Source organism: Papilio xuthus, unplaced genomic scaffold, assembly GCF_000836235.2.
Source record: "Papilio xuthus unplaced genomic scaffold, Pxut_1.1 DF826949.1, whole genome shotgun sequence".
In the NCBI taxonomy this organism is placed as follows: Eukaryota; Metazoa; Arthropoda; class Insecta; order Lepidoptera; family Papilionidae; genus Papilio; species Papilio xuthus.
Window position 1 is genome coordinate 4,331,963 of NW_013531700.1, and position 26,425 is coordinate 4,358,387.

A 26,425-nucleotide genomic window follows, 5' to 3' on the forward strand; every position below is an offset into this window, starting at 1 on the left:
AAAAAAAAAAAAAAAAAAAAAAACTAAAGAAAAACAATCATGCTCACTTAAACAAGCAAAAATAGTAATTGTATTATACGAAATATGCGTTTCATATAGAATATAGTTGTCTGACCCGGTGGACAAAAGACATACTAAATTATGACAGCACACTAGCGCCCCTCAGTCAATGTCAAAAAGTGTCACATAACTATGACCGTACTGTAGTTGTCATGTCTTAGTTTTTTTCTTTTACGCCGGTGTATTTTTTCCGACAAAAATAACCACGATAACCTCTCCCTGGGCCAGATAACCTTGTTGCTTATCATTGCTTGGAAATGACAGCTTTCACGGAACGAATTCCGACTTAAATACATGTTGAAGTTGCTGACATTAAATTTTATCTTTATTATTAGTTTAATCCTCACCACTGCTACAAAATGTTGAGAATCAAATATAAACAAAAACAACGGTTTATAGCCTGTCTATTTATAGAAATCAGGGTTACCAATACATAAGTTCTGACAGAACTAACCACATCAGCGTTAACTGACGTGAGTTTTGGCGGGAGTTTTGACAGTTGTCAGTGGTCTATGGCACTGGTTCCTCTTCCGAGCCGTCATCGGAGTCAACAACAGGCGCGCCATTCCTCATCTGTATGACTGACTTCTTCCTATGTCTGCGCTCTGCACTCTCTCTGTCTACATTCCTGTGGTCAAATTAATACTTTATTATTGAATATGGAAAATCAAGAAATCTTTATGAGCGACTTCCATTAGAGAAACTCGGTCGGGAACTTTTAGTTGGAGCTAAATATACTTAAATTACACAAAAACAGTGAATTGTGAAATTTCTGCCAATGACAGATAGGCCCAGCAGGTCGCGCGCTGCGCTCAGCGGCTCTCTCTCACACTCACACTCACACTGCTCGGGGGATTTAATGATATAACAGACCTGGCAGCAATGAGCGGGAGCAGAGCAGTCTTGAGGCTGGAGAAGAGGTGCGGGTGTCGGCGCTCGTGGCCCGCCAGCAGCTCGCGCGCTGCGCTCAGCGGCTCTCTCTCACACTCACACTCACACTGCTCGGGGGATTTGCTGAAACAAAAAAAAATATAATGAAAAAAAATAGTCTCACATCTCATTCACACCCTGTGATACTCAAAAATTATCTAAAGAATTAAAGAGAGATTTACTGAGATATTGGTCTCAGAAACCAACCATTATACATAAATCTATTTTATATTACACTAATACCTCGTTAGAATACAAAAGGAACATTCAAATGTAGTACTGCAAAATGTACCTGGCCTTGTCTGTATGCTGTGTGGGGGGCGCTGCGAGCACGGGGTGCGCGGGGTGTGCGGGGTGCGCGGGGTGCGCGGGGTGTGCGGAGTGCGCGGGGTGTGCGGGGTGCGCGGTGAAGTCGGGCAATGCGCGTGCGCACGCGAACGCCTCCAGCGAGTGCGCGCGCACGTAGATGAACGGACGTATTACACGTAAATCTTGATCTCTGTAACAATAAAGATAAAATTAAGTCTTATCGAATAGAAAAAAAAAACCTGGTTGGGATTCTAATCTCTTCAATAATTATTCCTATTATTAAAAATGGTCGATACATTTTGAAAGTTCTACCAGATAATGCAGTTAAGACGGTCCTATTCTTAGTTATCTTAGTAATATAAATGTGAAGGTTTAGATGTATGGATGTTTGTTAGAAGGTATCTCCAGAACTGCTCAACGGATTTTGATGAAATTTGGCCTAGATATGCATAGAATATAGTACTGAAACGACACATAGACTACTTATTAAGATTATTTTTAATTCCGCACGAATGGAGTTTAGGGTAATAATTAGTAATAATAATTATTGTAAAACTTATATTGTTAATATTCTTAAGGTTGTAAGCACTGACCGGAGCCTGTAATGTGCCTTGGTGGTGGTGAGTTTGGCAGCGTAGAGTGCGGAGGCGAGGAACGCTGCGGCGGCGGTGTCGAGCGACTGCGCGAGCGCGGCCACACTGTACCCGTGCGCCTGCGCAGCTACGTACACGCGACGTCGTACTGCAGGACTCGCCCATCTGTGCAGCTCCGATTTACTGTTACCTGCTGGATTACATTACTATCTTATATATAAAATTCTCGTGTCACAATTCTCGTTCTCATACACCTCAGAAACGGCTTGACCGATTCTCATGAAATTTTGTGAGCATATTGAGTAGCTCTGAGAATCAACCAACATCTATTATTAATCCCGCACGGACGGAGTCGCGGGCGACAGATAGTATTACATAAATTTCTATGTTTTGTATGATATTGTCTGACTAATAAAAAATATAGTTCTATTCAAATGTATTGCCAGCTCAAGGTCATTTATGCAACAACTTGCTCGAAGTTAAAGGCATTAATACACTACAACTACTTTAAAAATTTAAGACGATATTTTTTTATTACTTTGTAATTTGTAAAAAGATATTTAAATGTGGTTTGTCAATATTCAATACGGTTATACAAAAAAATGACTGTTTAATAAACTTACTGGACTCATCGTCATCCAGTTTATCTTCATATATGAATTTGACTCCCAATGTCCTGCAGTAGGCCATCAAGTGCAGCGGGTCCACGTCTGACTGCGGCTCGTGCACGAACAGTGCTCCTGAAATACATACATCCATACATACATACATTTCCCTTCGTACCCTTTTACGTATAGCAGCTATGTATTGTGTTTTGTTAGACTTAGACCCTTTTTCCACTAGAGCAACTTATACACTTGTCTCTTTTCTATGACTAATTAACATATTCCACGGCAGTTCCTGCAATAGATAGTCGCGCGTACTATCGTTCAGTGTAAATGTAGTTTAACTGACCTATACTGAAGTGTTGACCTTTGGAGCGTGCGTAGTACTGGTAGTGGTGCATGGCGTGCAGCAGCGCCACAGAGTCGCGTCCTCCTGACAGACACACCAGCACTTTGTCTCCCGCACGCACCATCTTGTGCTCGTGAATAGCCTGCAAAGACAAAACACTTCATTACACCACCTTACTAAAATATCATATTAATTTGCACCTTATAAAGAAAAAGATGGTCTCAGAAACCAACTATAAAAGAGCTGTAAATTTCTCTTACCGAACTCACTTTTACCATTACACTAGCCTAAAAAGTATAACTAGTAAACACCCTGTAGCTACTAACTTTATTTTTACGTGAAATTTAGAACATCCTGTTTGAAGCTTACCTCAACAGTGGCCTTCCAGACATGTTTAGGAGGGCAGTGCCACTTGCCCTCATCATCCGTGGTGAAGTCTGTGAGGGAGGCGTCGCTGCACGCGCTGCTGTCATCGCGCTCCTCCTCCCAGCACGACTTGTGCACGCACTCTGACTCACTAAACATAAATATTTATAAACCTTACACTCTAAGTATAGTTCTTTTCAAATATCTTAGCGGCTCAAGGTCATGTGCGTGTTGCGCCAAACTCCACCTCCGGTTACGCCTAGCATTGTGGTCTGTGCAGCTTTAGAAATTTTAACGCCACCAAAATATCTAAAAACTCCTTTTTACTATCATAATTTCAATACTAATGATCGGATAATATATCAGCGCCATCTTTCGAATATCACAAGTATCAAATCTTATCAACACAATAAAGATGGCGGTGTTAATATAAATTTAACAAAGGACTTAAAATTTGGAACGTCCTGTTTGTTTATCATAACTGTAGAGACAATACAAATCGATTTGTTTTTTAGAGATTGAAGGATATGCTAAATTATTTCCTATGTTACATGACTTTAAGGGCCACTATTGCAAAGCAAATTTACATCTGTATCTCACCTCCTATCAAAGCAGACGTAATCATGCGAGGTCCTGTGCTGGTCGGTGCCGTACCCACTAGACCTGGAGCTGCGCTCTGAGCAGCTGGAGGACGCGTTCGAACATCTGCTCGATCGTTTCCAATCCGATGATGTTGTTCTGGAAAAATCCTAGAATTCTACTACTGGTAATTGTTCGAAACGTTACTAAGAATTTAGATTAATAAATTTTTTATACAGTTATGTCAGCAGTAGCTGTTACCCGCGTCTCCGTCTGCGCGGAATTAAAAAAAAAACATAATAAGTAGCCTATGCTTTCTTCTAGACTATATTCTATATGTATGCCAAATTTCATCGAGATCCGTTCAACTGTTCTGGTGAAACCTTCAAACATACATCCATCTAAATCCATCATCCATCCATGTAATAAATTGCAATTGAAATAATATCGAGTTAATAGAAATAACGGTACATATTCACTAACTGAATGAATGTTTGTATAATTTATAAAAAGATTGAACGAAGTATAGAACGAATGAATGACTGAATGACTGTATACTTACACATTCTGTGTCTCAGCATCATCAGATATCTGGAAGGCGACTCTCCCGGAGGCAGAGTCACTCTTCTCAACTCTGCTATCCCCGGAACACACCGGAACACCCTCTATAATGTCCGGGACTTCGCTCTTTTCGTGCTTACATATTCTTAATCTGCCTTGCAACTTCTTTAATTTATTTGTTGTCGGATCTGATGATGTCCGCCATTTTACTAAGATAAAAATTATATGCAATTATTTAATTTTAAAATATGCTGTATTATTGTGGGTAGATTAAAAATATATCATACTAATTGAATAAGCTTGTATAATATCCGTGTGTGTTTATTTTAGATAGATTAGTTTGTCAATTCACTAGGCTTGGGTTGGATTAAAATCGATTTTAAACATTTTCGATTTTCGATGCTTGTTCACATGGAACTTGCAATCGAAAATTTCCTGATATTTTTGAGTTACAACGTAACTAAAATTGTTTCTTTTTATATCATCTCTATTTTTCAAATCTAGAAAAATAAAATCTCAAACCAAAAATATCAGATGTTGATAAACAAAAAGAACTGTTTTTAAAATTTCTTTTTAGTTAATAGCACGAGATATAACCAAATATCTGTTATAAATTCAACAAGTAATAAAATAAATAAGTTATAGTATTTACTTGTCCGAATAATATTATTAGAAGACCGATTCTCGATAGTTCATAGTTGTTCATAATGAGCATACGGTTCTACAGTATGACAACCATCAAAGAAGTACATCATTAATCCTCATACAAAATTAATTCTATATTTTACAGGCAGACCCAAAACGAGATGGAAAGATGTGATAAAAGACATGAGTGAGTGCCAAGTCTCAGAAGAAGATGTCATGGACAGAGCTAAGTGGAAGAGACGGATTGGGAAAGCTGACCCCACCACCTTGTTGGATGCAAGCTAGGGAGAGAGAGAGATAGGCGTCAGTTATCAAACTAATCTATCTTAAATAGACACACTATAATAGAACTTTATGTTTGTTTAACTTTAACGAGCAAATAAAAGTTTTATAATAGACAATAAAACTCTGCTAAATCTGGACACGAGCGGGATATAACTAGATGTGTAGGCGCCATTGTTATCTTGCACGAAATCATTATATGAACACTTTTATTAATGCAATTTAACAGAGTATGAGCAATCTGATGTTGATTTGAGGTTATAAGTTCATTTCTAGACAATTATTTATTGCTATAAAGAACAATTTAAAGTCAACTAGTAAGTACAAAATAAAATAAACACGTCAAGAACAGACTTACCAAATTCTAAGTAAGCATCGCTTTCAGTGAATGTCATATTAATGCCACTATCTTGTGAGCTGACGGAGGGATTCTGGCAGCAGATCTTCTTGCTGCAGCAATGTCTGCACGCCGCATCAGCACACACCTCGTCATCTGATAGCTTGTTAGAACTAGACGATTTAGGAAGAACCGGAGAATTATGAGATGTCGTCACCACTTGAATGATCGTGTCCGGAGTAGATGTTTCACTGGAGTTAAACGAAATATTATTAGGTCCAGTCGTTTCGTGGGAAGGAGTGCCTTGCCCGGATTTTGGAGATTGGACATTCGGTGAACCTTTCCCGAAATTATTTTCGTCCTCATCCGCGTGACAAGGTAGAACCGGACTGGTGGTACACTTCCTCAAACATTGTGTAGACTTCTTTAAGTCCAAGCCAAGTTCAGGACCTGATCCTATTCTTCTTCTGCCCGTTTGCGGTGGAGAACTACGTCTTGAACAAGAGCCGTAGTCAGGAGAAATCATCTCGTCAACTTGGTTGACCATTTCACGAATCTCATGTTTAACCTCTGATGCCATTTCTCTTGACATACCCATGAGATATTCCGCCACATCAATCACTGACACTGAATTCTTTTCGCTCTGACTAGATGTCGAGTTAAGGCTCACATTGGATTGATCAAGAGAATCCGAATTTTCTAGTATATCGTCAACTTTGGAAATAACACCTCTTATTTCCGATTTGATTTCTGTAGCCAGTTCTCTTGTCATTTCTTTCACATAAGCCTGGATGTCTTCAGATGTATGGGACGTTATTGATGTAGTGGGAGATACCCTGCCTGTTTGACTACAGTCGGATATAGAAGTGCTGCTTTGAGCACTGTATGGGTACGCCTTTCCGGGTGAGATCATCGGGTCATCCAAGGACTGGAGGTCTGTTTGACTGCCGCAATTACAGAATCCATTTGTTTTCACTTCACTGCTCGGACTCGTTTCTTTTAAGCCTAAATTCATTTTAGTCTCCGCGCTTAATTGTACTGGTGGACTATCCGAACCTAAGCTGTAGCATCTAGACCTACCCAACATAGGCTTAGCAGATTGTGGAACGATTCGGAAAGGTGAGACGGATTCTCCTAAAGCGAACTTTACGGGATTTACAACAGTGACGGCTTGTTCCTTAGTCGTCTCTTTCAGACTTGATTCTCGGGAGTAGAATTTTTGTTTTTGTTTCAATCGGAATATTTGACAATCGTCAATAGCCGAGAGACTGAAATGTCTTGAAGATGCTCCGAAAATCGGCGAGGAAGTGACAGAAGATCTGGAAAAATTCAAACTCTTCCTAGCTCCTGTGTAACCTGATGGATCGAAAGGTACAATATGTTTGACGTTGGCGGAACGACCAAGAAGTAGATCATGTGCTTCTTTAGGCAACATGAACCAACGTAAATAATCAATTCTTGGATTGAAAGTGACTTCAGGTTCTATACTTGAACATTTCATTGCTAGTTTTCTCGCTCTATTGAACAGATTTCTTGCTGTTTGAAGACATTCGGTGTATGTTTGTGGGAATATACCCGGACCTGGAAGAGGACATGATTACATGACTATTTAGCTTTATTGTAATGTAACATAGACTTAATTATATTTACCAGACACTCTTCGTTCGTGGGCTGTGATTTGTCCATCGTTGTACCTTAAAGAATACAAAGACTTTCTGTCTCTTAGAACAGAGCACGTGTGATGTCTCCACTGCCCTGTTTCTGTGTTGACAACGTACTGTGGCAGAATCTTCCAGCCTTCTGTGGCAACCATTTTGAGAGCTTCTAGCACAAATGCTAGTTCTGTATCTGACATGAAGTAGGGTAGGGATATTCTGCAGAATCCTGGTCTAAGATGTTCATTGTGGATTGGCACATCAGGAGCTTTGGCGTCACTTAATTTGCGAACTCTTGCTACTTCCTTTTGACTGCAATGAAAGAACTCAGAGTTTAAAATTTAGAAGATATTAATGTTTGTTTAAACGTATCTCCGGAACGGCTGAATACATCTAGCTGAAATTTGGCATAGATGTGGTACATAGTGTGGAAGAACACATAGCCTACTTCTATTTTTTTTAAATATCACGCAGAAAGAGTCGCGGGCAACAGCTAGTAAGATTATACAATGTGAAATAAGGAGTTTGCAAGTGCTGACACTGCTCCGATCCTTTGATTAGTTTTATACAAAGGAAGTTAGTTAATACATAATATTGCTAACCATACTTAATTATGTAAACATTAAAAGCGACCTTCGAATGCCACTGGCAATAGCTCAAGTGGGACTGATTTGTTTTACCATGCGGCTATTAAATAGTTCCACGCAATTGAGTTCGTATGAGGTGTTACTTTAAATAGAAAGTATTGTTGGCCAATTTTGACTTTGCGCAAACGTAAAGCTTTAATACTAAATTTGATTTTTTTTAAATCATAAGGTGGCAAACGAGCGAGCGGCCACCTGAAATCGCTGAAATAGCGAAGTGACCGTTGTCCATAGATATTCGCAATTGCATATGCGTTGCCTACCTTTAATCGACGGAGGAGAGGATGCACAGAAAGAAAATATTTCCCCTTCCCATGCATCCTCTCATCTGGAAAGACCACTTCCACTTCCCACCCTTTCCTTATAAGAAAAAGGGTGTGAAGGGAAAGCGGACTAAATTAAGCCTCCGGGATGCACACTCATCAGACGAACCGTGGAATTGCTTCCACTTCGGGCCTGTCTTCTGTGTGGTCGTGGTATTTCACCGGGCGAGTCGGGTCAATTCGTAAATTGTTGTTAATCATATGAATTTTATCTATAATACTAACCGTGGTTTCTGAGACTAAAATCTTCGTATCACTGTGTATTCAAAGATGAAAGAAAAGAAGAACTTTTTTTTCAGATACCAAGTCTCAGTAACCAAACGTAAGTAAAATTTTGATTAAAACATTTTTTTTTTATTATATTTACCATAACGATGGTTATAAACTGTTATATTACTGAGGGAATAATTAACTTGAGATACAAATTCGTAACAAAGTGATTGAGGAAGTACATTTCGTAAATTATGAAGAAATGAAACGGGAACCGGTTAACAACCGTACCGATTAATTTGAATATATTATATTTTATTTTACAATCGATACAAGGCAATTATAAATGTCTTGTTCTGAGTTCTCGTTAAAGATTGCTGTAATATAATTAATTTTATTTCGATTTGTTTATTAGGCTATTATTTATTTTTAATTTTGATGTTATAAAAAGGAAACAAAGAGCATACAGCCAAGACCACCATGATTTTTCTGTGTTTCTTATTTGATTTTTTAAATACTTACGCTTCCACATCCAATAATTTCTCATATTCCTTGAGCAACTGGTCATCAATACCGAGTACATCAGCGCCATAGTTCAAATTGCTGGTTAATCCCCCTCTAGCTTGGATACCGAATACATCATTCAACACAGCACACACAAAGTTATGATGTAGGAATGTACCACGTGGATGTTTCACCATCAGAGAGAATATTGGCAGCCTCTTCACTGTGGGTGATTCTGTGCCCAATAGAATTAGTTCTGGTATGTTTCTTATATGGGATAAAACTTGTCTGTAAAGATAGAAATATACATGTTAGTTATAATTTAAAGTATGTGACACACAGCTGCGAAAGCGAATTGGAATCGAAGCGTAATGAAAGCTAAAATATAAAGCAAAGTTTGTTCATTAGATTACGTTTCGCACTGTGAGATTAACTGGTAAAATGTGCTGGAATAAATCACATTCAGTGGGTTCAAATCAAATCTAGATTAGTATCGGATCAGTTTCGCTTTCGCGACAGTGTGTTACCTGTGGGTTCTTAGACCAATATCTCCGTTTGAAACTTCTTGTTATATCTTTTCTAAGATAATTATAGACATTATTAGTTAGAATAATTTGGCGCGAATGGCGCGCTTTCGTTACAAAGTCAAGTGCTAGATAGATATAGTGAGGGGGCATAAACGTCGACATTTAATAGGGCTAGTGCTGCGCCAGTGCATCAGCACAGTGTTGAATTTTCTTCCTAACAATAATTACAGGAATGACGATTTTATACAGACATATAGGTCTCATAAACCAAAGGTTAATGTCGTTGTTTTGTGTCGTTGTCGTTGTTTTATAAAATTGTTATGTTTACAATCTACGTAATTCCGTGTATTAAGTAATATTTCTAACGCACCTCAATGTCGCATGATCGATATTTTATTGTCCACCATCACGAAATGACAGTCATAAAATTTACTACGAAACAAAAACAGTATAAATGGGCGTTTGACGAATAACTGTAGGTTTGTAGACCAAAATCTCTATTTAAAACATATTGTTATCTCTGTTTTGTTAAAGATAATGACAGGGATGACGATATGTATACAGATATTTTGGTCTCAGAAACCGGTAAGAAATGATTGTGTAGATAATTTACTAGTATACTAGTAATACTATTTTAGATGTATGTATAATATAATAAAAAGAATTTAATATATTTCAATTTTTATATACCTTTGAAAATTATGTAGGAATCTAACTTCTTAACTTTTAAGCGTTAATAGCCTAATGGTTAAGGGTACGGATTTCCTATCACGAGGTTGGGGGTTCGAATCCCGCCATTAGACTATTGTCGTAAACCATATCCTAACACAAGCCTAGAGCTTAGTTGGAATGGTAAAAGAAATATTAGTAAATTTACAAAAAAAATCTGCTAATATTTTATTTAAAAAAAACTATTGTTAACTAAAATAATAAATGTGGAAATCAATAGACGTGGTATAAAAATAAACTTGAATAAACAATTTATATCCTTCATAATGATTTTACATCTGTATTTTTATTAAATTTACTAAAATGCTATGAATAATTTAGAGTAATAGAATATACATAATAAAGACTTACTCGTTTATTTTTATGCAGATTTATAAATGTTTTGATCAAATTCAAGGCCTTTCAAATTTATTAATAGATTTGTTCAAGATCGTGGAAAATTTCTTAGTAAATTAAATAACGGAAATGTGATGAAAGTTTGAACATCCTGTTCTTTATTTACTATTATTTATTACTAATATTATAAATGCGAATATTTAGAAGGATGGATTGATGTTTGTTTGATGATATCTCCAGAACGGCTGAACAGATCTCAATGAAATTTGGCACACATATAGAACATAGTCTGGAAGAACACATAGGCTACTTGTTTTGTTTTTATAATTCCGCGCGGACGAAATCGCGGGCGACAGCTAGTTACATTGTAGTTACAGCTTCCTGTTAGGACGTGAGCTTTGAAGCAGGATGTGATAACATCGATGAGGCTTAGTTGCGGATATTCCTTATTAATCTATGCCGATATGGTAACATTAGTTATATTGTGTTCCGATATATGCAATCAATACACTAGTTGAATAAATGATATAGTAAAGAATTAACTTTACGCATACGTAAATTGAGAGCGTCGGTGGCCCAGTGGTCAAGCACTTGACTTGCAATCTGCAGGTCCTGGGTTCGAATCCCGCCATGTACCAATGTGTTTTTCGATTTCCGATTTACATATGTACATTTATCCGACGTTCTTACGGTGAAGGAAAACATCGTGATGCAACTTGCACATATCTGAGAAGAAATTCAAAGATATGTGTGAAGTCAACCAACCCGCACTTTACTTAGGGTAGGCTACGAGCCCCTTGGTGGGGACGTATAGTGAGTTGATTATGACAAGGAATATGTGAAAAAATAGTACAGACCAAGAGCCGAATTTGCCAAATTAAATATAATCCTTAGTCGCCAAAATCGACATACCTTTAGACTACAGATGATAAAATTGGAATAGACATACAGACAAACTATACATAATATCCTCAAAACAAAAGAACAATATTGTAAGTAGGATAAAACATTTGATATACGATGAACCAATAGACGACTAATCGTTGGTTTCTGAGATTATCTTTGACAAGACAGAGATAACAAGAGATTTTAAACCTGGATTTTGTTATCAGAAACCCACGGTAAAACAGTTAAACCGTTAGCTATAGATTATTATAATAGTTTATATTCAAAGTTAAATATGATTAAAAGCAGCCACGCAATCGATTTGTGACTCGAGATATCTTCTATCTTAATATGGAGTTGGGCCAAGCATTCGTTGCCAATGCTTTTGCCAATCTAGACTTTTGCCTAACATACGACTAATATGTTTAATGTTCCAAGAAAACAATTACCATTTTTATATGAAAAATAATATAAAAAAATAACAAATATTTTTCAATGAAAATATTTACACAAGTACTCAAGTATTCAATTGAGTAGCCTATGTGTTCTTCCAGACTATCTTCTACATATGTGCCAAATAACATCAAGATCTGTAAAACCGTTCCGGAGATACCTTTGAACAAACATCCATCTAAACATTCGCATTTTTAATATTAGTAAGAGTCACGACATTTCTTTAAACAAATAAAAAACAACCTAACTCATGTATATTCGAGTGCAGTCATAGACTAGGTTTCTATTTTTTATTTTATTTTATGTACGTTTTCTTTTATATAAAAATAAAAGTAAATAAATAAGTGACCTGTATACATCAAAGTTCCAGTTAATTTTAAAAGCTTTTAATTTTCTTTTACGTGATCAAATTATTTATCAAAATAAAAAATGACCGTGTTAAATAAATACGAAGCTGTATTAATTTCACGATGAGGACATTTTCTTTTGTTGTAAAAACCGTTTTTTTGGGGCGACGTTCTAAAAAACGAATGCATACACGTTTCGAAGAAACGCAATTGATTTTTTATCACGTTCTACTTATTTCTGTTTTAGTTTTAGGTTGATTTGTATGATTTACCGTGGGTTTCTGAGACCTAAATCTGAAACATCAATATCTGTATAAAACATATCGTCATACCTGACAGTACCTTTGGCAAAATAGACATAAAAATGTGCATGTTTTAAACGGAGATTTTGGATTAGAAACCCACTGTAAGTATAACATTTATGTATTTTGTCTAGTTCTTAGTAAATGAAGTTTCAATTCACAATTATTTCCGCATTAATGTTTTGATAATGCGTTTTCACTTTCAAAATTCACAAAACATATTAGACATCCTTTTCACTATCCTTGCTAAAATGGAGACAACAAATCAATACACTTGAAGAGAATTATTTATTTCATTTGATTCTAAATTAAAAAGTTATAAAAACATATACAGTGACGTGAATAGAGATTAATTAAACTTGAATTTAATAAGATAACATACGTTTCCTGATTACAGATAAACCCTGACTCCATTGGTGACGAATAACAACTGATATCGACTCTGTTCTAGATTGTGCGAACAGACAAACAGTCTGGAGGATAAATTGTATTACAAAACAAGGGTAATAAATAAGTTCACATGATAAATGTCTTTACAACTTTAACTGTAGAATTCCACTGATATAATTTTTATTAAAAAAAAACATGAACTTCGCCTTGACAGCATTTAAAAAAGATTCTTGACAGACAAACGGACGGACAACAAAGTGGTCCTATAAGGGTTCCGTTTTTTCCTTTCAAGGTACGGAATCATAAAATATAGCCTATAATATGCCCGCGTGTATCAGTCTCGTTAAAGTCTAGTCAAAATCAGCCTAGCCATTTTGCAGATTACCTGGAATAAACGCAAATATATGGACAGACAGACGGACAAAAATATTAGAAAATTAGATTTTTGTTGTCACCAACACATCATCATCATCATCTGCTCACTACATGTCCCCACCGAGGGGCTTGGAGCCTGCCCTAAGTTAGAGGTGACTAGGACATTGTCAACCACGCTGGCCAAGTGCGGGTTGGTTGACTTCACACATATATTTGAATTTCTTCTCAGATATGTGCAGGTTGCATCACGATGTTTTCCTTCACCGTAAGAACGTCGGATAAATGTACATTTGTAAATCGGAAATCGAAAAACACATTGGTACATGGCGGGATTCGAACCCAGGACCTGTAGATTGCAAGTCAAGTGCTTGACCACTGAGCCACCGACGCTCACCAACACATCATATTCGCGAAAATAATATCGCGAATATTCGACCGTTTCCATCTTCGTCATTCCCCTTCATTTTACAGCACAAGAATTAGATTCTTATATCTAAATATGTAATGTGTTTGAACGAAATTAACGTAATATTTTTAGAGTTAACTGATGATAAAAAGCGCCGCGAAATTCCTGATTATCATTAAACTGTAAGCAAAAAATTAATCACTTAAAAAATTACAAGAAAGATTAATACGTTTCAAAGAAATCTTTCGCGAACGCTACAAAATATCAAGCGAACTAATTTTTACACTAAAGTGTTCATAAATATTATTTTACACAGACATTTCCCGTTTGAAATTAAACTTTGCCGTATAATTCAAGTGGCAACACAATGTTATAGTCATCCCGTTCAATCTCTTTGATAAAACAGAGATGAATACCTTTGTGTTTGTTCTGGCAGTGAAAACTCAAGGTTATCCTGTGTGGATTTAATTATGTCACACGCGATGAGTTATTTTAAGATGTTGATTACGCAAACATATCTTTCACGTGTGTATAATATTTAATATTATAATTGATGGTAACTTTGCTTTTTAATTAGACTAGATGTCGCACGCGACTCCGGCCGCGCAGAATAAAAAATAAACTTAATTAGTGATTTTGTGTTCTTCCGGATTCTTAATCTTAATTCTTAACCTTACTATCTTACTAATATTATAAATACGAATGTATAGATGGATGGATGAATGAATGTTTGTTTGAAGGTGTCTCGATGAAATTTGGGATACATATAGAACATAGTCTGGAACAACATATAGGCTACTAATTATGTTTTTTTTTATTCCGCGCGTACGGAGTCGCGGGCTTCCTCTAGTATGTTATAAAACTATGCCTTTCAAGGAGATCCTTGTTGCCGTATCCGAGATATCTTCTTACAATCATCTATACATCCAAACAATTATATTAATAATATTAATAAAATATTAATGGATACCCCATGTAGGAAAAGAGTTATAAGGTCAAAATCTCTCTTACTGTACTTAATTTAAAAAGTAATATATATGTTTGAATTTAGTATTTGACTTTAGCAACAAATACACTCTCTATATGGACATACAAACATTACTTCGACATATAAATAGCAGCCCGAAATTAATTCTCTAATGAAACCTTATGGTAACCATCTGATTGCTAGCAATTGGAAAATTACGCAGCTTCTGCGTGATTTGCTAACGAATTACATTTACGAATACTAAGAAATATACGAAGAATTACTTCTAAATGTATCGTATATAACTAACTAGTATTAATTGGCTACAAAGGTAGAGGAAGACCAAAAAAAAGTATCGAATGACTGTGTGAAAGAGGATATGCGTAGGAAGAGGGTAGACTCGGATATGACAGTTCATAGAGATGTATGGAGGAGTAGCACATACTGTGCCGACCCTCGATAGGGGTAAGGGCAGGTTGATGATGAACTTGTACTACTTAAAAGATTTTTTTAAGTACCTAAGAAAGCTATAATAAGTCAACCACTTCGTACTTCAGAGACCTCTCATGGTCATATAGTTTTCTTTGATTTCTCATATAGAGGCTTTAATTTGCTTAAGGAATTATGTTAAAAATTCTTCAAATATTCATTGAATCTCAAATAAAGTAATCACAACCTTGTTAACAATCAAAACGAGAAATAATAAAGGTATTTATTTGTATTCACAAACACCTTGACAGATGACCCATTTCTTCATCAACAATGACCTCTATAGATATCTGATGGACCGGTCGCTGCTCGGTAATTACAGCTTCATCTTTATTCCGAATTCAAATCGCTAATTGAAGTATTGACAGCTTATTCTATCTCTAGCAATAATTAGAGTATTCAATACAGATACCGTCAACGCCAAAATGGTGAAAAACAAATAGAAACAAAATTAACACTCCTTATAGCCTGTCCAGTGGAATATAGAGGTCAACGGCAATGAATCGAAATATACAGACGCGGGTGCGGAGTTTTCCGTCGTGTTATTTTGAAGTGATCGACGCATCTGCTGCAACGTGGGCGATGTTGACTAACGAAAATAGATCGTCGGTTTCCTCTTTCATGTTAATAAAAACACTAGCTGTCGCCCGTGAGTCCGTCCGCGCGGAATTAAAAAATGTAGCCTATGTGTTCTTCCAGACAATACAATAGTAAGATCCATGAGGCCGTTCTGCCACCTTCTAACAAACATCCATTCTTCTATTCACATTTTTTGACAGATATTTGGCAGATACTTATATAAATTTCGTTTTTAAATACACCATCAAATACAAATTAATTTTTGATGAAATAACTAATTGAATTTTCTTCACAATAAATTTATCAATTACGTTTTATTGTGCAAGGACTGCGGCAAATGAAAATCCGTGATCTCTACGTATCCCGGGTCACGGGCTTATGTTCTTATTGATTTCTTGTATTATATAAATTAAAGACCTAAATATAATTTGTTCTTTAGAATACTTGTAAAACTCTTAAGACCTAACTCTATGTACCTACTAATACCAAGTAAGCAAGTCTGTGAATAGTTTTATTTATTTTTACGCCAGACAATTTCCTGATTTTTCCAATGGCAACGTGTTTGTGACAGACTGAGTTACAAGATCCGTTTTACCGAGTATTTTATTGAATAAAATTCTCATCGCTTGAATTTATCGAGTTTGTACGCAACTATTTACTACGAAATTGAATTTATTTTGACTTCGTTTTATAAAACATAAATCCATCCCCGCGGGATTAAAAAAAAAACGTAATTAATATCCTATATATTCTTCTAGGCTATTTTGTACATTGATACCGAATTTCAAGGAAATCCCTGCACCCGTACTAAAGTTATCTTTCAACAAACATCTATAAGTCAGTTCCGTCCATTCAAACCTTCTCATTTATATTAGTAAGATTAAGGGATCTTAAAAGTACTGAACCACAGTTATTGGTCGCTGAGAAAATTACTAACGGTTAGTTTTATTATAAAATACGGTTGAAATTACAACATTGGTAAAACAAATGCTATTATAAAGTTGGAACAACGTAGATCTTCGTTAGTTATTCGATAGCGAATATGCAATATGCAATTTTCCCGAGATATAGGTCAGTGGGGTATTAACTGGCGACTGATTAGATTGGGAACGGATCAACGTACGTCCATCCTCACATCCGATCTTCATCCGATATTTCAGAGGAAATATGTGTTAACAAGGTTTCTATGTCGTATAACAGTACTAAGTATAGAGTTGAAAGACAAAATGCACTTCTGAAAAGCCAATACTTTGAATATCCTATGTTATTAACAAGATATTTTATGATTAGAGAAAGATAAAGATATTGTACTGCAGAATTCGAAAAGTACAAAAAGACATTTTTCTCAAAAGAGATCTAGTTTTAAGATCCGTCAAAATAGAACTATTGTAACTGTAAATCTAGACTACCTGTAAATAACTTATTAAGTAACCTATGTGTTTTTCCAGAATATGTTCTGCATCCATCCCCAATTTCATGGAGATCCTATGAGCACATATGGAGATACCTTCTAACAAACATCCATCCATCCATTCGCATCCATAATATTAGTAAGACAATATTTAAAAGTCTTATAAAATAATCTACGTATCTAACATAGGTATTATAAAATATAAAAATTACATAACCGTCATATTGCAAGAATAACAAACTAGAACGATGAAACAATTAAACTGAAATAAAACCAACATAAATTGACTTAAACAGCGTATACCAAGATTTATTATGCCCACATTATGATTGTTTTTGGCAACGATAGACTGCGAACGAGATACTGAAGGATATTAGTTCAATGTTCCAGTTAAACTAACAATATTTTACGTTTGTGCCATCAATAAATATATTATTTAGAACTTATGTTCTGCAAAACTAATCTGTGGTTTCTGAGTCTCCCTTATTATCTTGGATAACAGAGCTAACAATATATTTAACACTTTCAGGTTTCTAAGACCAAAATCTCTGTTTAAAGCTTATTGTTATCTCTGTTTTATTATAGACTAGCTGTCGCCCGCGACTCCGTCCGCGTGGATATATAAAAAACTTAATAAGTGTAGCCTATGTGTTCTTTCAGACTTTGTTCTATACGTATGCCAAATTTAAACGAGATCCGCTCAGCTCTTCTAGAGATATCTTCAAACAAATCCATCCACATCACATCCATCTAAACATTCGCATTTATTATATTAGTAAGTTAAATAAAAAGCAGCTCTTCGAGGCATGAATTCGACAAAAAATGAATAAATAGTATCCTATGTCCGTGTCCTGGCTCTAAGCTACCTCCTCACCAATTTTCAACCATATCAGTATAGCCGTTCTTGAGTTATAAATAGTGTAAGTAACAGGACTTTCTTTTATATAATGATAGGGATGACGATATGTTTTATAAAGATATTTTGACCTTAGAAACCAACAGTTACGGCCGCAGAGAAATGCTTAAAGGTTACTTAAGGAGTGAATATTTAATTTTAAATATATTTTTAAGGAACTCTTTTAATAAAGACTCCGAGTGCAGTAGTCAATCCTTAGTATTTAACCACGACAGTATGCGAAATATTCGCATTTGTTAAACGTTTAATAGTCAAAACAAATTAAGTAAGTTCACATCTGTTAATTGCGTAGTTTATTCAGTTATGTGGCTTCAGTAATATTGGCGCCTTCCGCAAGTAAACATACAAATAAATTATAATTGGAGTCCCGGAGCATCGAGGTCTGAATACAACCGCTGTTCACTGAAATGAAGGTCAAATAATAAACTTTGACTCGTAGACATATTGAAGTATGTAGAGTAAACAAGATTGTATGTCACATTTTATATATGATAGGAATCCAAATATTTACCGTACACATCTTACTAATATTGTAATGCGAATGTTTAGATGGATGGATGGATGTTTGTTAGAACATACCTCCGGAACGTCTCAGTCTGGAAGAACACATAGGCTACGATGTTTTTTTTAAATTACTAACAGAGTCGCAGGACATCTAGTATTTTCATAAATTTCATTTTAAATATTTAAAAAAAAATATTACCAAAATTTTTAATAATTCCAAATAAAATATCCAGGCTTTTAATAGGATAATAAAAACAGCGAGACTCGATCCCACGACCGTGTGATTTGATGTCCGAGACGCATCAAACTATTGGCGTTTCTTCTTAAAATCTGATAAAATATTTGGAATTCTTATATAAGTGAGATATATATCTCTTGTCTATAAGTTCTAATTTTTCAGTTAAATAGCCACGAACTGAAGTAGACAATTGACAGGTCTCTGAATGAAACCATTGTCCTATTTAGAGTCGCATTAAACTTTTATGCAAAGACATCTACGAGATCCAACTATCGTACGTATAATAAAACTTTATCTGTGGTTTTAAAAACTTTTATAGTAATTCTGAGTTTATGACCTGAAACGAAGATATTTAATACGAACGAAAACATTTTAAATCTTCTTAAATGGAATCTTATATATAAAATTCTCGTGGCACAATATTACCTATTCGAAACGGCTAAACCGATTTAAACAGGACTTGGACTGGAAGGTAACTGATATATGTTTATAATTTTTTTTTAATTCCGCGCTGAAGTGTTTCCTAATCACTATTGATATGTAACAGTAAATTACATCACCATTGCTATCTCTTTTTTTCAAAGATAATGAAAGAGATGCCAATATGTTTTATATACCAGTGTATTGATATTTAAAATGCAGTGATAAAAGCAGTATCCTAATTGCAATTCATGTGGGTACCGGCTAGCGGGCGCCGACTGTGTTGATAGTGAACAGCCCTGCACAATGACCCAATTCTCGTTCGCAGTCCGAACGTCGCTCCCCTGACCCCATTCTATTTGCAGTTGTTTCTACGTGCGTTAGTTGAGTACAAGGAATGAACTAAAATCATATGATATACCAATTTGAGTTCTAAAATCTGATACAATAAGTTTATATTTGAATACAGTAGAAACGATATCGATTAAAAATACACATCGGTTAAGTTAACTGCTATGAAGCTAAGTACTGACTTGCCTTGTAAACAATACAAGATTAGTTTAAAGTCTATCGGTTATAACGACTAATTATTGTTGGTCGCTTTGATGTTGATATACCCGGTTTGGAATGTATAGTGTTAAATACAGATTGAACATTAAAATTGGTCATAAAACCATATCTTATATTATAGATTTAAAATTTTAAATGTATTATTTTTGCCTCATGGCAACATTCTTTGTACCACAACATTTTTACCGCCATTTCTTCCTTGTGACACTGGTTAGTTATATGTTATCTATAAATAAAAAATGAAACACTAAAATTATGTTTTATTATAATGAACAAAGTGGTCCTTCGAGCCGGATATGAACCAGCGACCTATGGATTGTTTTAATTTAATTGACACGTAGATTTCATAATTCTTTATATCGTTAATTTTCTTTGTGTCTTTTGATAACAAAGAAAATAAAATGTATTTTCTGTGCCCTAATCGAAACGAATAAAAGGAAGTCAATTGGACACATCAATTGATTTAGCCTCGAAGAAAATGTCCCGCAGTCGCCGGGAAATGTCCGTGATGCGAGGAAATAGGAAGATGGGAATTCGTTCATCCGTTATAATAGTTATGACTACATTTAATGGTTCCCTTTGTTATTTAACTGTTTGGGACAAAATAAACATATTTACTATTGTTAGGAAGAAAATCCGACACTGTGCCTGTGTACTAACGCAACACTAGCCTTAATAAAATGTCGATGTAATAAAGTTTAAAACTATGTATATCATATAGAATAAACTAGCTTGGATATTATTATGAAGAGAATAGCTGAAAGCAGTTAGTCATTTCTAAAAATCCTTTTTATTAGATTTATTTTTAATTAAAAGACTTATGGGCGTAAGATCGTATTGCAGAGCCTCTTTAATAACTAAAAAAATCATACAACATTACAGTTAATAAGAGTAAGTAAGAGAATAACAAATTCTAATTAGAAAGAGTGAAGTAACATTGGAAGGACCTAACATAACGATTGATCATTAAAACCGGACATACGCAATAATTTGTTTAGTTATATATAAATTATTTTGTTATTTTAATCCTATATAATTCTCCCCAATACATATCCAACAATTTCGTAAACAATATATTTAATCTAATGGAACGACATCGCAGTTTTATAGCGTCATATATTCAAATGCGTAGCGATAATAAAATACCGTGACGTCATCATGAACATCAAACAGGGGTAGCTTTGAAGTTACGTAAGACAAAGGAAGTGATACAATTATTATAATCTTTAACTATTGAGTACTAGGCTAATAATATGAATAATTCGTGAATGAATTGACAATTATATAATTATAAAAGTTATCAATACCATATCCTTTATTTAGTTTATCCGTTAGTTTAGTTATAAAATAAAATGTAATTTCATGCCAGTATCCAGTGAAGTTTCAACCTTGACCAGATCAGACATCTTGTGACTACCCACGCTATTTCCTCTTATATAAAATACTTTATATGCATACAAGCATTTCGTAAAGTATATCCATATATTACGTGGGTGTATGGACGCTATCGGAAGAATATGAAATGGGCTGCATACGTGGGTGTCAACCCTTATGTATTTTATAAAATCCTTAAAGCTGTATCTCTAATACTTGAGTCTCTGTGATGAATAAAATCTACCATAGTTTCCATAGATATATGTACCTTTTAAACACAATATAAACTAAATTTTTTTGTCTAATAAATTCAATATGCGTTTTACAGAACAGTCTAACAGAGGCTCATAAAGATATGTTTTACTTTTAAGTTAAACTAGGGTTGGCACCTAAGACTTAGGACCTTTTTTTTGGGGAAAAGACAGGGTTGTGAGATTCTTACTCCGGGATCCCCAAAGGAACGCACCGGAACCCTTTGCACTGGGCTCATGCACGTCTCCAGGAAAAAACTTCCTCGTGCCTTCGCAGGATTCGGCAACACCGGACAACGCAATATTGCCGTCTTCTCGGGATAAGACTTAGGACATAGGGCTAGTCTTGAACTTTCGAAAAGTCACGTGATTATCGCGTGTTTGTGAATGATGAACTTTGTTTAGCCCCGAACAGCGAGACAATATCATACAAACAAATTATCCATTTCGTTTAACACATTTTTGTCGGAAAATTGTATATATCAATTGATTTATCGGCAGAGTAATCAATTGTGTATTGGATGTTCTACAATCAGCCGTCGTTTGGGATCAGTTTGTGTAAACATTTGCATTGCCGCCGCTGTGATTTTCCATCGTTTATTGCTTAATTAAACAAGTCAAGTCACATTCAAACTAAATGTGTTTTAATGTCTATATTACAACTATTGATAGATATTTTTTGAAGATATATTTAAGTTTGGAAACCTATTAAGATAAACTCGTTGGTTCGAAATTCGATAAAAATTCATGAATAAAGATTGTTTTTTAAATTAAAAATAGCTTCAGGGTACGCGTCTATTGGCCCGCGCCGAACGTACCGCACGTACGGATTAATCGGATTTGCTTTGTCTTTCAACGCGGGCGGTGCGGATCACACAAAGCAAACTAAAATCCGTTGCGTGCGTTGCGTATGGTACGTTCGAACGCGTACCTCTATGCACTAATTCTCCAAATTAACTATGTCGAATTAAAAACTTCATCAATTCCAGCAATTTTCTTAAATAAGCGTATTAATCAATTTAATCTTTTAATTTTTAATCTATATCTAGATAATTGTGTTAATATCTGAGGTCATACAGTAATAACTCGTATGACGAATGTCATACTAACCCCTCATCCGATTTACAACGCGGCGCTAAGCCAAAAAATGTAACGACATATAAATGGACCGAGCACACTAACGCCAAGGAATCTGTCGGCCTAAATTATTTGCACGACTTCATGTTGACCTAGTAATATGCAAAAAAACTTCTTTGTGCGTAAGATATTATTCAATTTGACAGCTGTTATATAAAGTTAGAAGTTATAAAAATAACCGTGTTTGATTCGTGCAAAAATATTCCACTTACCATTGGTTTCTGAGACCAACTTTGTATAAAACTTATCGAGATAACAATACGTATTAAACGCAGTTTTTGGTCTCAGAAACCCACGTTAAAGATAAATAATTTATTCCAGGCAAAATATTGAAAAGAATCGCTGATATAGACAGTTCTCTAAGCATTTTAATATAGCAAAATCTTATGTCTTACCGTTGGTTTCTGAGACCAAAATCTCTCTATAAAACATATCGTCGTCCATGTCATTATCTTTGACAAAGCAAAGATAACAATATGTTTTAAATAGTGGTTTTGGTCTCAGAAATCCACGGTTAGTGCGTCAACATTACCTGGTGATATTATCCTGTCTCTCAATGATGTTCTGCAGGCCCACAGCATCCCGCAGCTGAAACACCAAAGCAGCGCGCACCGCTTCCGCACATCTGTACTCTTCGATCCTCTCGGATAGCACCTGGACAAAATTACATATCATCATCTCCATGACCTTATCACACTCACGTAGGGTTAGCACACATAGTTTTATAAACCTTAATGTTTTGGCAATTTTTTTACGGTCAGCTTGACTATCGCCAACCCTACTTGCGAAACTTAAATACAATATTGCCTACACCCTCTTCCTCTTTGGAAGAATAGAGATAGCAATAATTTTGTCATGTGATTAGTGAAATTTCAAGGTCAAAGGTGATGTGATTTTATAATTTAAAATCTTTTCATTCCATTGAGAAAGTGTTTTTCTACAAAAATTTCGTATTTGTTAAAGGAAATTAAAACGTTCGTTGTCGCAGCAAAGAGAAATAAATATTAAAAACCGTGTGCTCGTTCTTTCGTTAATTACTGCACCAAAAACAAAGCTGGAAAGCGGAATGGAAATTACTTTGATATGCTCACAGAAACTTACACTAAGTAATTTATTTTTAATACTGTTTGTATAAAAAAAATTGTTTGAAGAAAATTTCTTACACGTTAATTACATAATTATTTCGAGATAAACACATACTATGTAGTATATATTTTACACAATCATTCATCTTTTCACTGAGATGAACATGTTATTATGAATACACGTACCTCAACATCATCAGAATACATCGGTGAAGACTTGAAGACATCCTTCTTTACCACAGCAACATAAGGTCCTTGTACACCACCAACAAACTTCTCAATATTGAAGAATAACGCATCCTTCCTTACCATACCTTCCTCAACACCAAGGAAAGTAGGATTCATATCCACATTGGAAGTCGGAGCTACGAGAGTGTAATCCCAGAAAGACCAAGCTCCGTACTGATGAAGAAGTAATGTGGTTGCAACATCATCAGCGAAAACTCCGGTTAATTTAGAAGCGGCAGGAAAGAAACCTATCATTCTTTTCCCAGTTCCAGTATTCTCTTGGAGTTTCATTTCCAAGTTGTTTAAATCTATGAAACCATCTTTGGATTCCGAGATTTTGATTATCTGGAAAGATAAATGCGGATTAGTATTATGTGTAAGTGACCAGTATTATTTTCAATGGACTGCGAATAATTATCAGTAGTAAGTTGATAATAAGATGATTTATAAAGAGTTGAAATAGACAGCTACAACGTCGCGGATCTTGGAATCGAATCCTAGTAACTAACAGTATTTCTTGGCTGGTTAATTGATACAAATTTATTAACCTGTAAAACTTAAATATTAGTATTAGCAATTGAATTTAGACTGCACTTTTAAATGAAAAAAAAAACAGAATAAACAATTACGATCGAAGTTTAAGAGAGGAAGTAAACAATTATCGCCATTGGAAATCTGGCGATGTGCAAATCAATACATCAGTGAATGAGTAAGCTATTACGATGGTGTCATAGTCTATTTTAGTCTATGGTACAACCAAAATTACGTTTCAAATAGCTACACATCGCAAGCTATCTGATTTGAAGGTTATTAACCTACCATTACTAAAAGATACTTCGTTCATAGACCGTTATTATTTCGGGCATTCGCAATCTGATAAGATTTAGAATAAATTACTGTTAATTCTACAAGCTATTGAATCGTGAAGTGTATAATAAACTAGCTGTGTAACTACGCGGAATCAAAATAAACTTAACAAGTAGCCTATGTGTTCTTCCAGACTATGTTCTATGTCTTAACCAAATTTGATCCAGTTCCGCTAAACCGGAGACATCTTCTAAACATTCTTCCATCTATCTAAACATTCGCATTTATAATATTAGTAAGTAGTAGTCTAAACGAGAACCACAGTAAATCACTAGATCTGTATAAGGTCGACCGTATAATATCGAAGTTATTATGGAAGGTTCATGTCAAAGCACAGTCTGATTAGCCTTCAGACACCACAACATTAATATACAAATTCTAATATTGTTTCTTTTATCACCAATGCTACGGAGAAAATTGTGAAAGAGGATATTCATGTGACGGCTAATAGAGATGTATGGAGGAGTACATACTATGCCGACCCTTAGGGCAGGTTAATGATGGCTATGGAGATAAAAGGACTTCCTTAAATTAAAATACAACCTCTACGGTACTTATAAGCAATTATATCCTTTCTTTAATTCTTGACATAAAGGTCTCCGACTCTTAATGCAAAGTTTATTTGTTTGTACTTTATACCAAACGGGCCAAGGTTCACCAAGTGATTACGGAAGGATAACTACCAAATATGGACCATCTAAGTTGAAATTATTTTGCGAAATATTTTTTATTGTTGTTCGTGATATTGTATTTCCTGTCCCCAATTTATGTTTCCTTATGTCTGGCTAATTGAGTTTATTTTTGTATTTTAATATTCGAATACCGAAATAATTACTTTCAACTGAAGTTAAACTTCGTGATATCGTAATGTTTTCTTTGCCAATTTAACTTTACTGGAGAAATATTTAATCACTAAATCTCGCCCGCGACTTCGTCAGCGCGGAATTAAAAAACCTAATTAGTAGCCAATGTGCTCTTCCAGACTATGTTCTATCTGTTTGCCAAATGTCAGCGAGATCCATGCAGCGATTTTGGAGATACCTTCTAACATCTATCCCTCCAAACATTCGCACTTTTATACGTTACTATGACGTAAGAAATGCGTTTAAAAGAAATTCAATTTAATAATATCAATTGAAGCGATCAAAAGCTTATCTGAAACATTCACTAAGTCGATATAGTGGAAGCCATGCAACGAATGAATTCAAATTACATTTGACTTATTATTATATATTAGTAAAAGAATTGTATTCTTCATTTTAGAAAAAGAGTACTGAATAGTTTACATCTTACTTCTTACTAATATCTTTCTCTCTCACTCAAGGTGCCTCTCCATTTAATGGAGGTTGGCCGTCAGCTCAGTGAACTTTTGCCGATCTGGTGCCAAGCGAAATAAATGCGAATGTTTTTATGGATGGATGGATGGGTTTGTTTGAAGGTATCTCCAGAACGGCTGAACGGATTTTGGTGAAATTTGGTACAGATATAGAACATAGTCTAGAAGAATACATAGGCTATTAAGTTTTTTTTTAATTCCGCGCATACGGAGTCGCGGGCGACAGCTAGTTTAATCTAAACTTTATACAAAATAAATACAGACAACTTAGCATTATTGGGATTCATAAGACTGTAAAACATTTATGCGACTGGTCGAGTAGAATGTAAGATTAGTCACGTTTAGCCTTAA

General features: G+C 35.2%; 2 protein-coding genes across 2 annotated transcripts in view; both read right to left on the minus strand.

Annotated features, from left to right (window-relative positions):
• The window catches only part of LOC106120591 (uncharacterized), a 2,643-nt gene extending 1,443 nt beyond the window's left edge, over nt 1-1,200 (minus strand). The window contains exons 1-2 of the mRNA XM_013315944.1: nt 1,194-1,200; nt 1,012-1,040 (exon numbers count right to left, since the gene is read on the minus strand). Of these exons, the coding sequence (XP_013171398.1) occupies nt 1,012-1,040; nt 1,194-1,200 (36 nt within the window). The remainder of the gene's footprint in view (nt 1-1,011; nt 1,041-1,193) is intronic.
• Nucleotides 1,201-1,257: 57 nt separating this feature from the next.
• Nucleotides 1,258-26,425, minus strand: part of LOC106120592 (uncharacterized) — a 69,439-nt gene continuing 44,271 nt past the window's right edge. Inside the window, exons 4-15 of the mRNA XM_013315946.1 lie at nt 23,830-24,216; nt 23,091-23,212; nt 8,971-9,240; nt 7,267-7,583; nt 5,638-7,197; nt 4,354-4,561; nt 3,813-3,950; nt 3,216-3,363; nt 2,847-2,988; nt 2,516-2,632; nt 1,893-2,082; nt 1,258-1,489 (exon numbers count right to left, since the gene is read on the minus strand). Coding sequence (XP_013171400.1) covers nt 1,258-1,489; nt 1,893-2,082; nt 2,516-2,632; nt 2,847-2,988; nt 3,216-3,363; nt 3,813-3,950; nt 4,354-4,561; nt 5,638-7,197; nt 7,267-7,583; nt 8,971-9,240; nt 23,091-23,212; nt 23,830-24,216 — 3,831 coding nt within the window. The remainder of the gene's footprint in view (nt 1,490-1,892; nt 2,083-2,515; nt 2,633-2,846; nt 2,989-3,215; nt 3,364-3,812; nt 3,951-4,353; nt 4,562-5,637; nt 7,198-7,266; nt 7,584-8,970; nt 9,241-23,090; nt 23,213-23,829; nt 24,217-26,425) is intronic.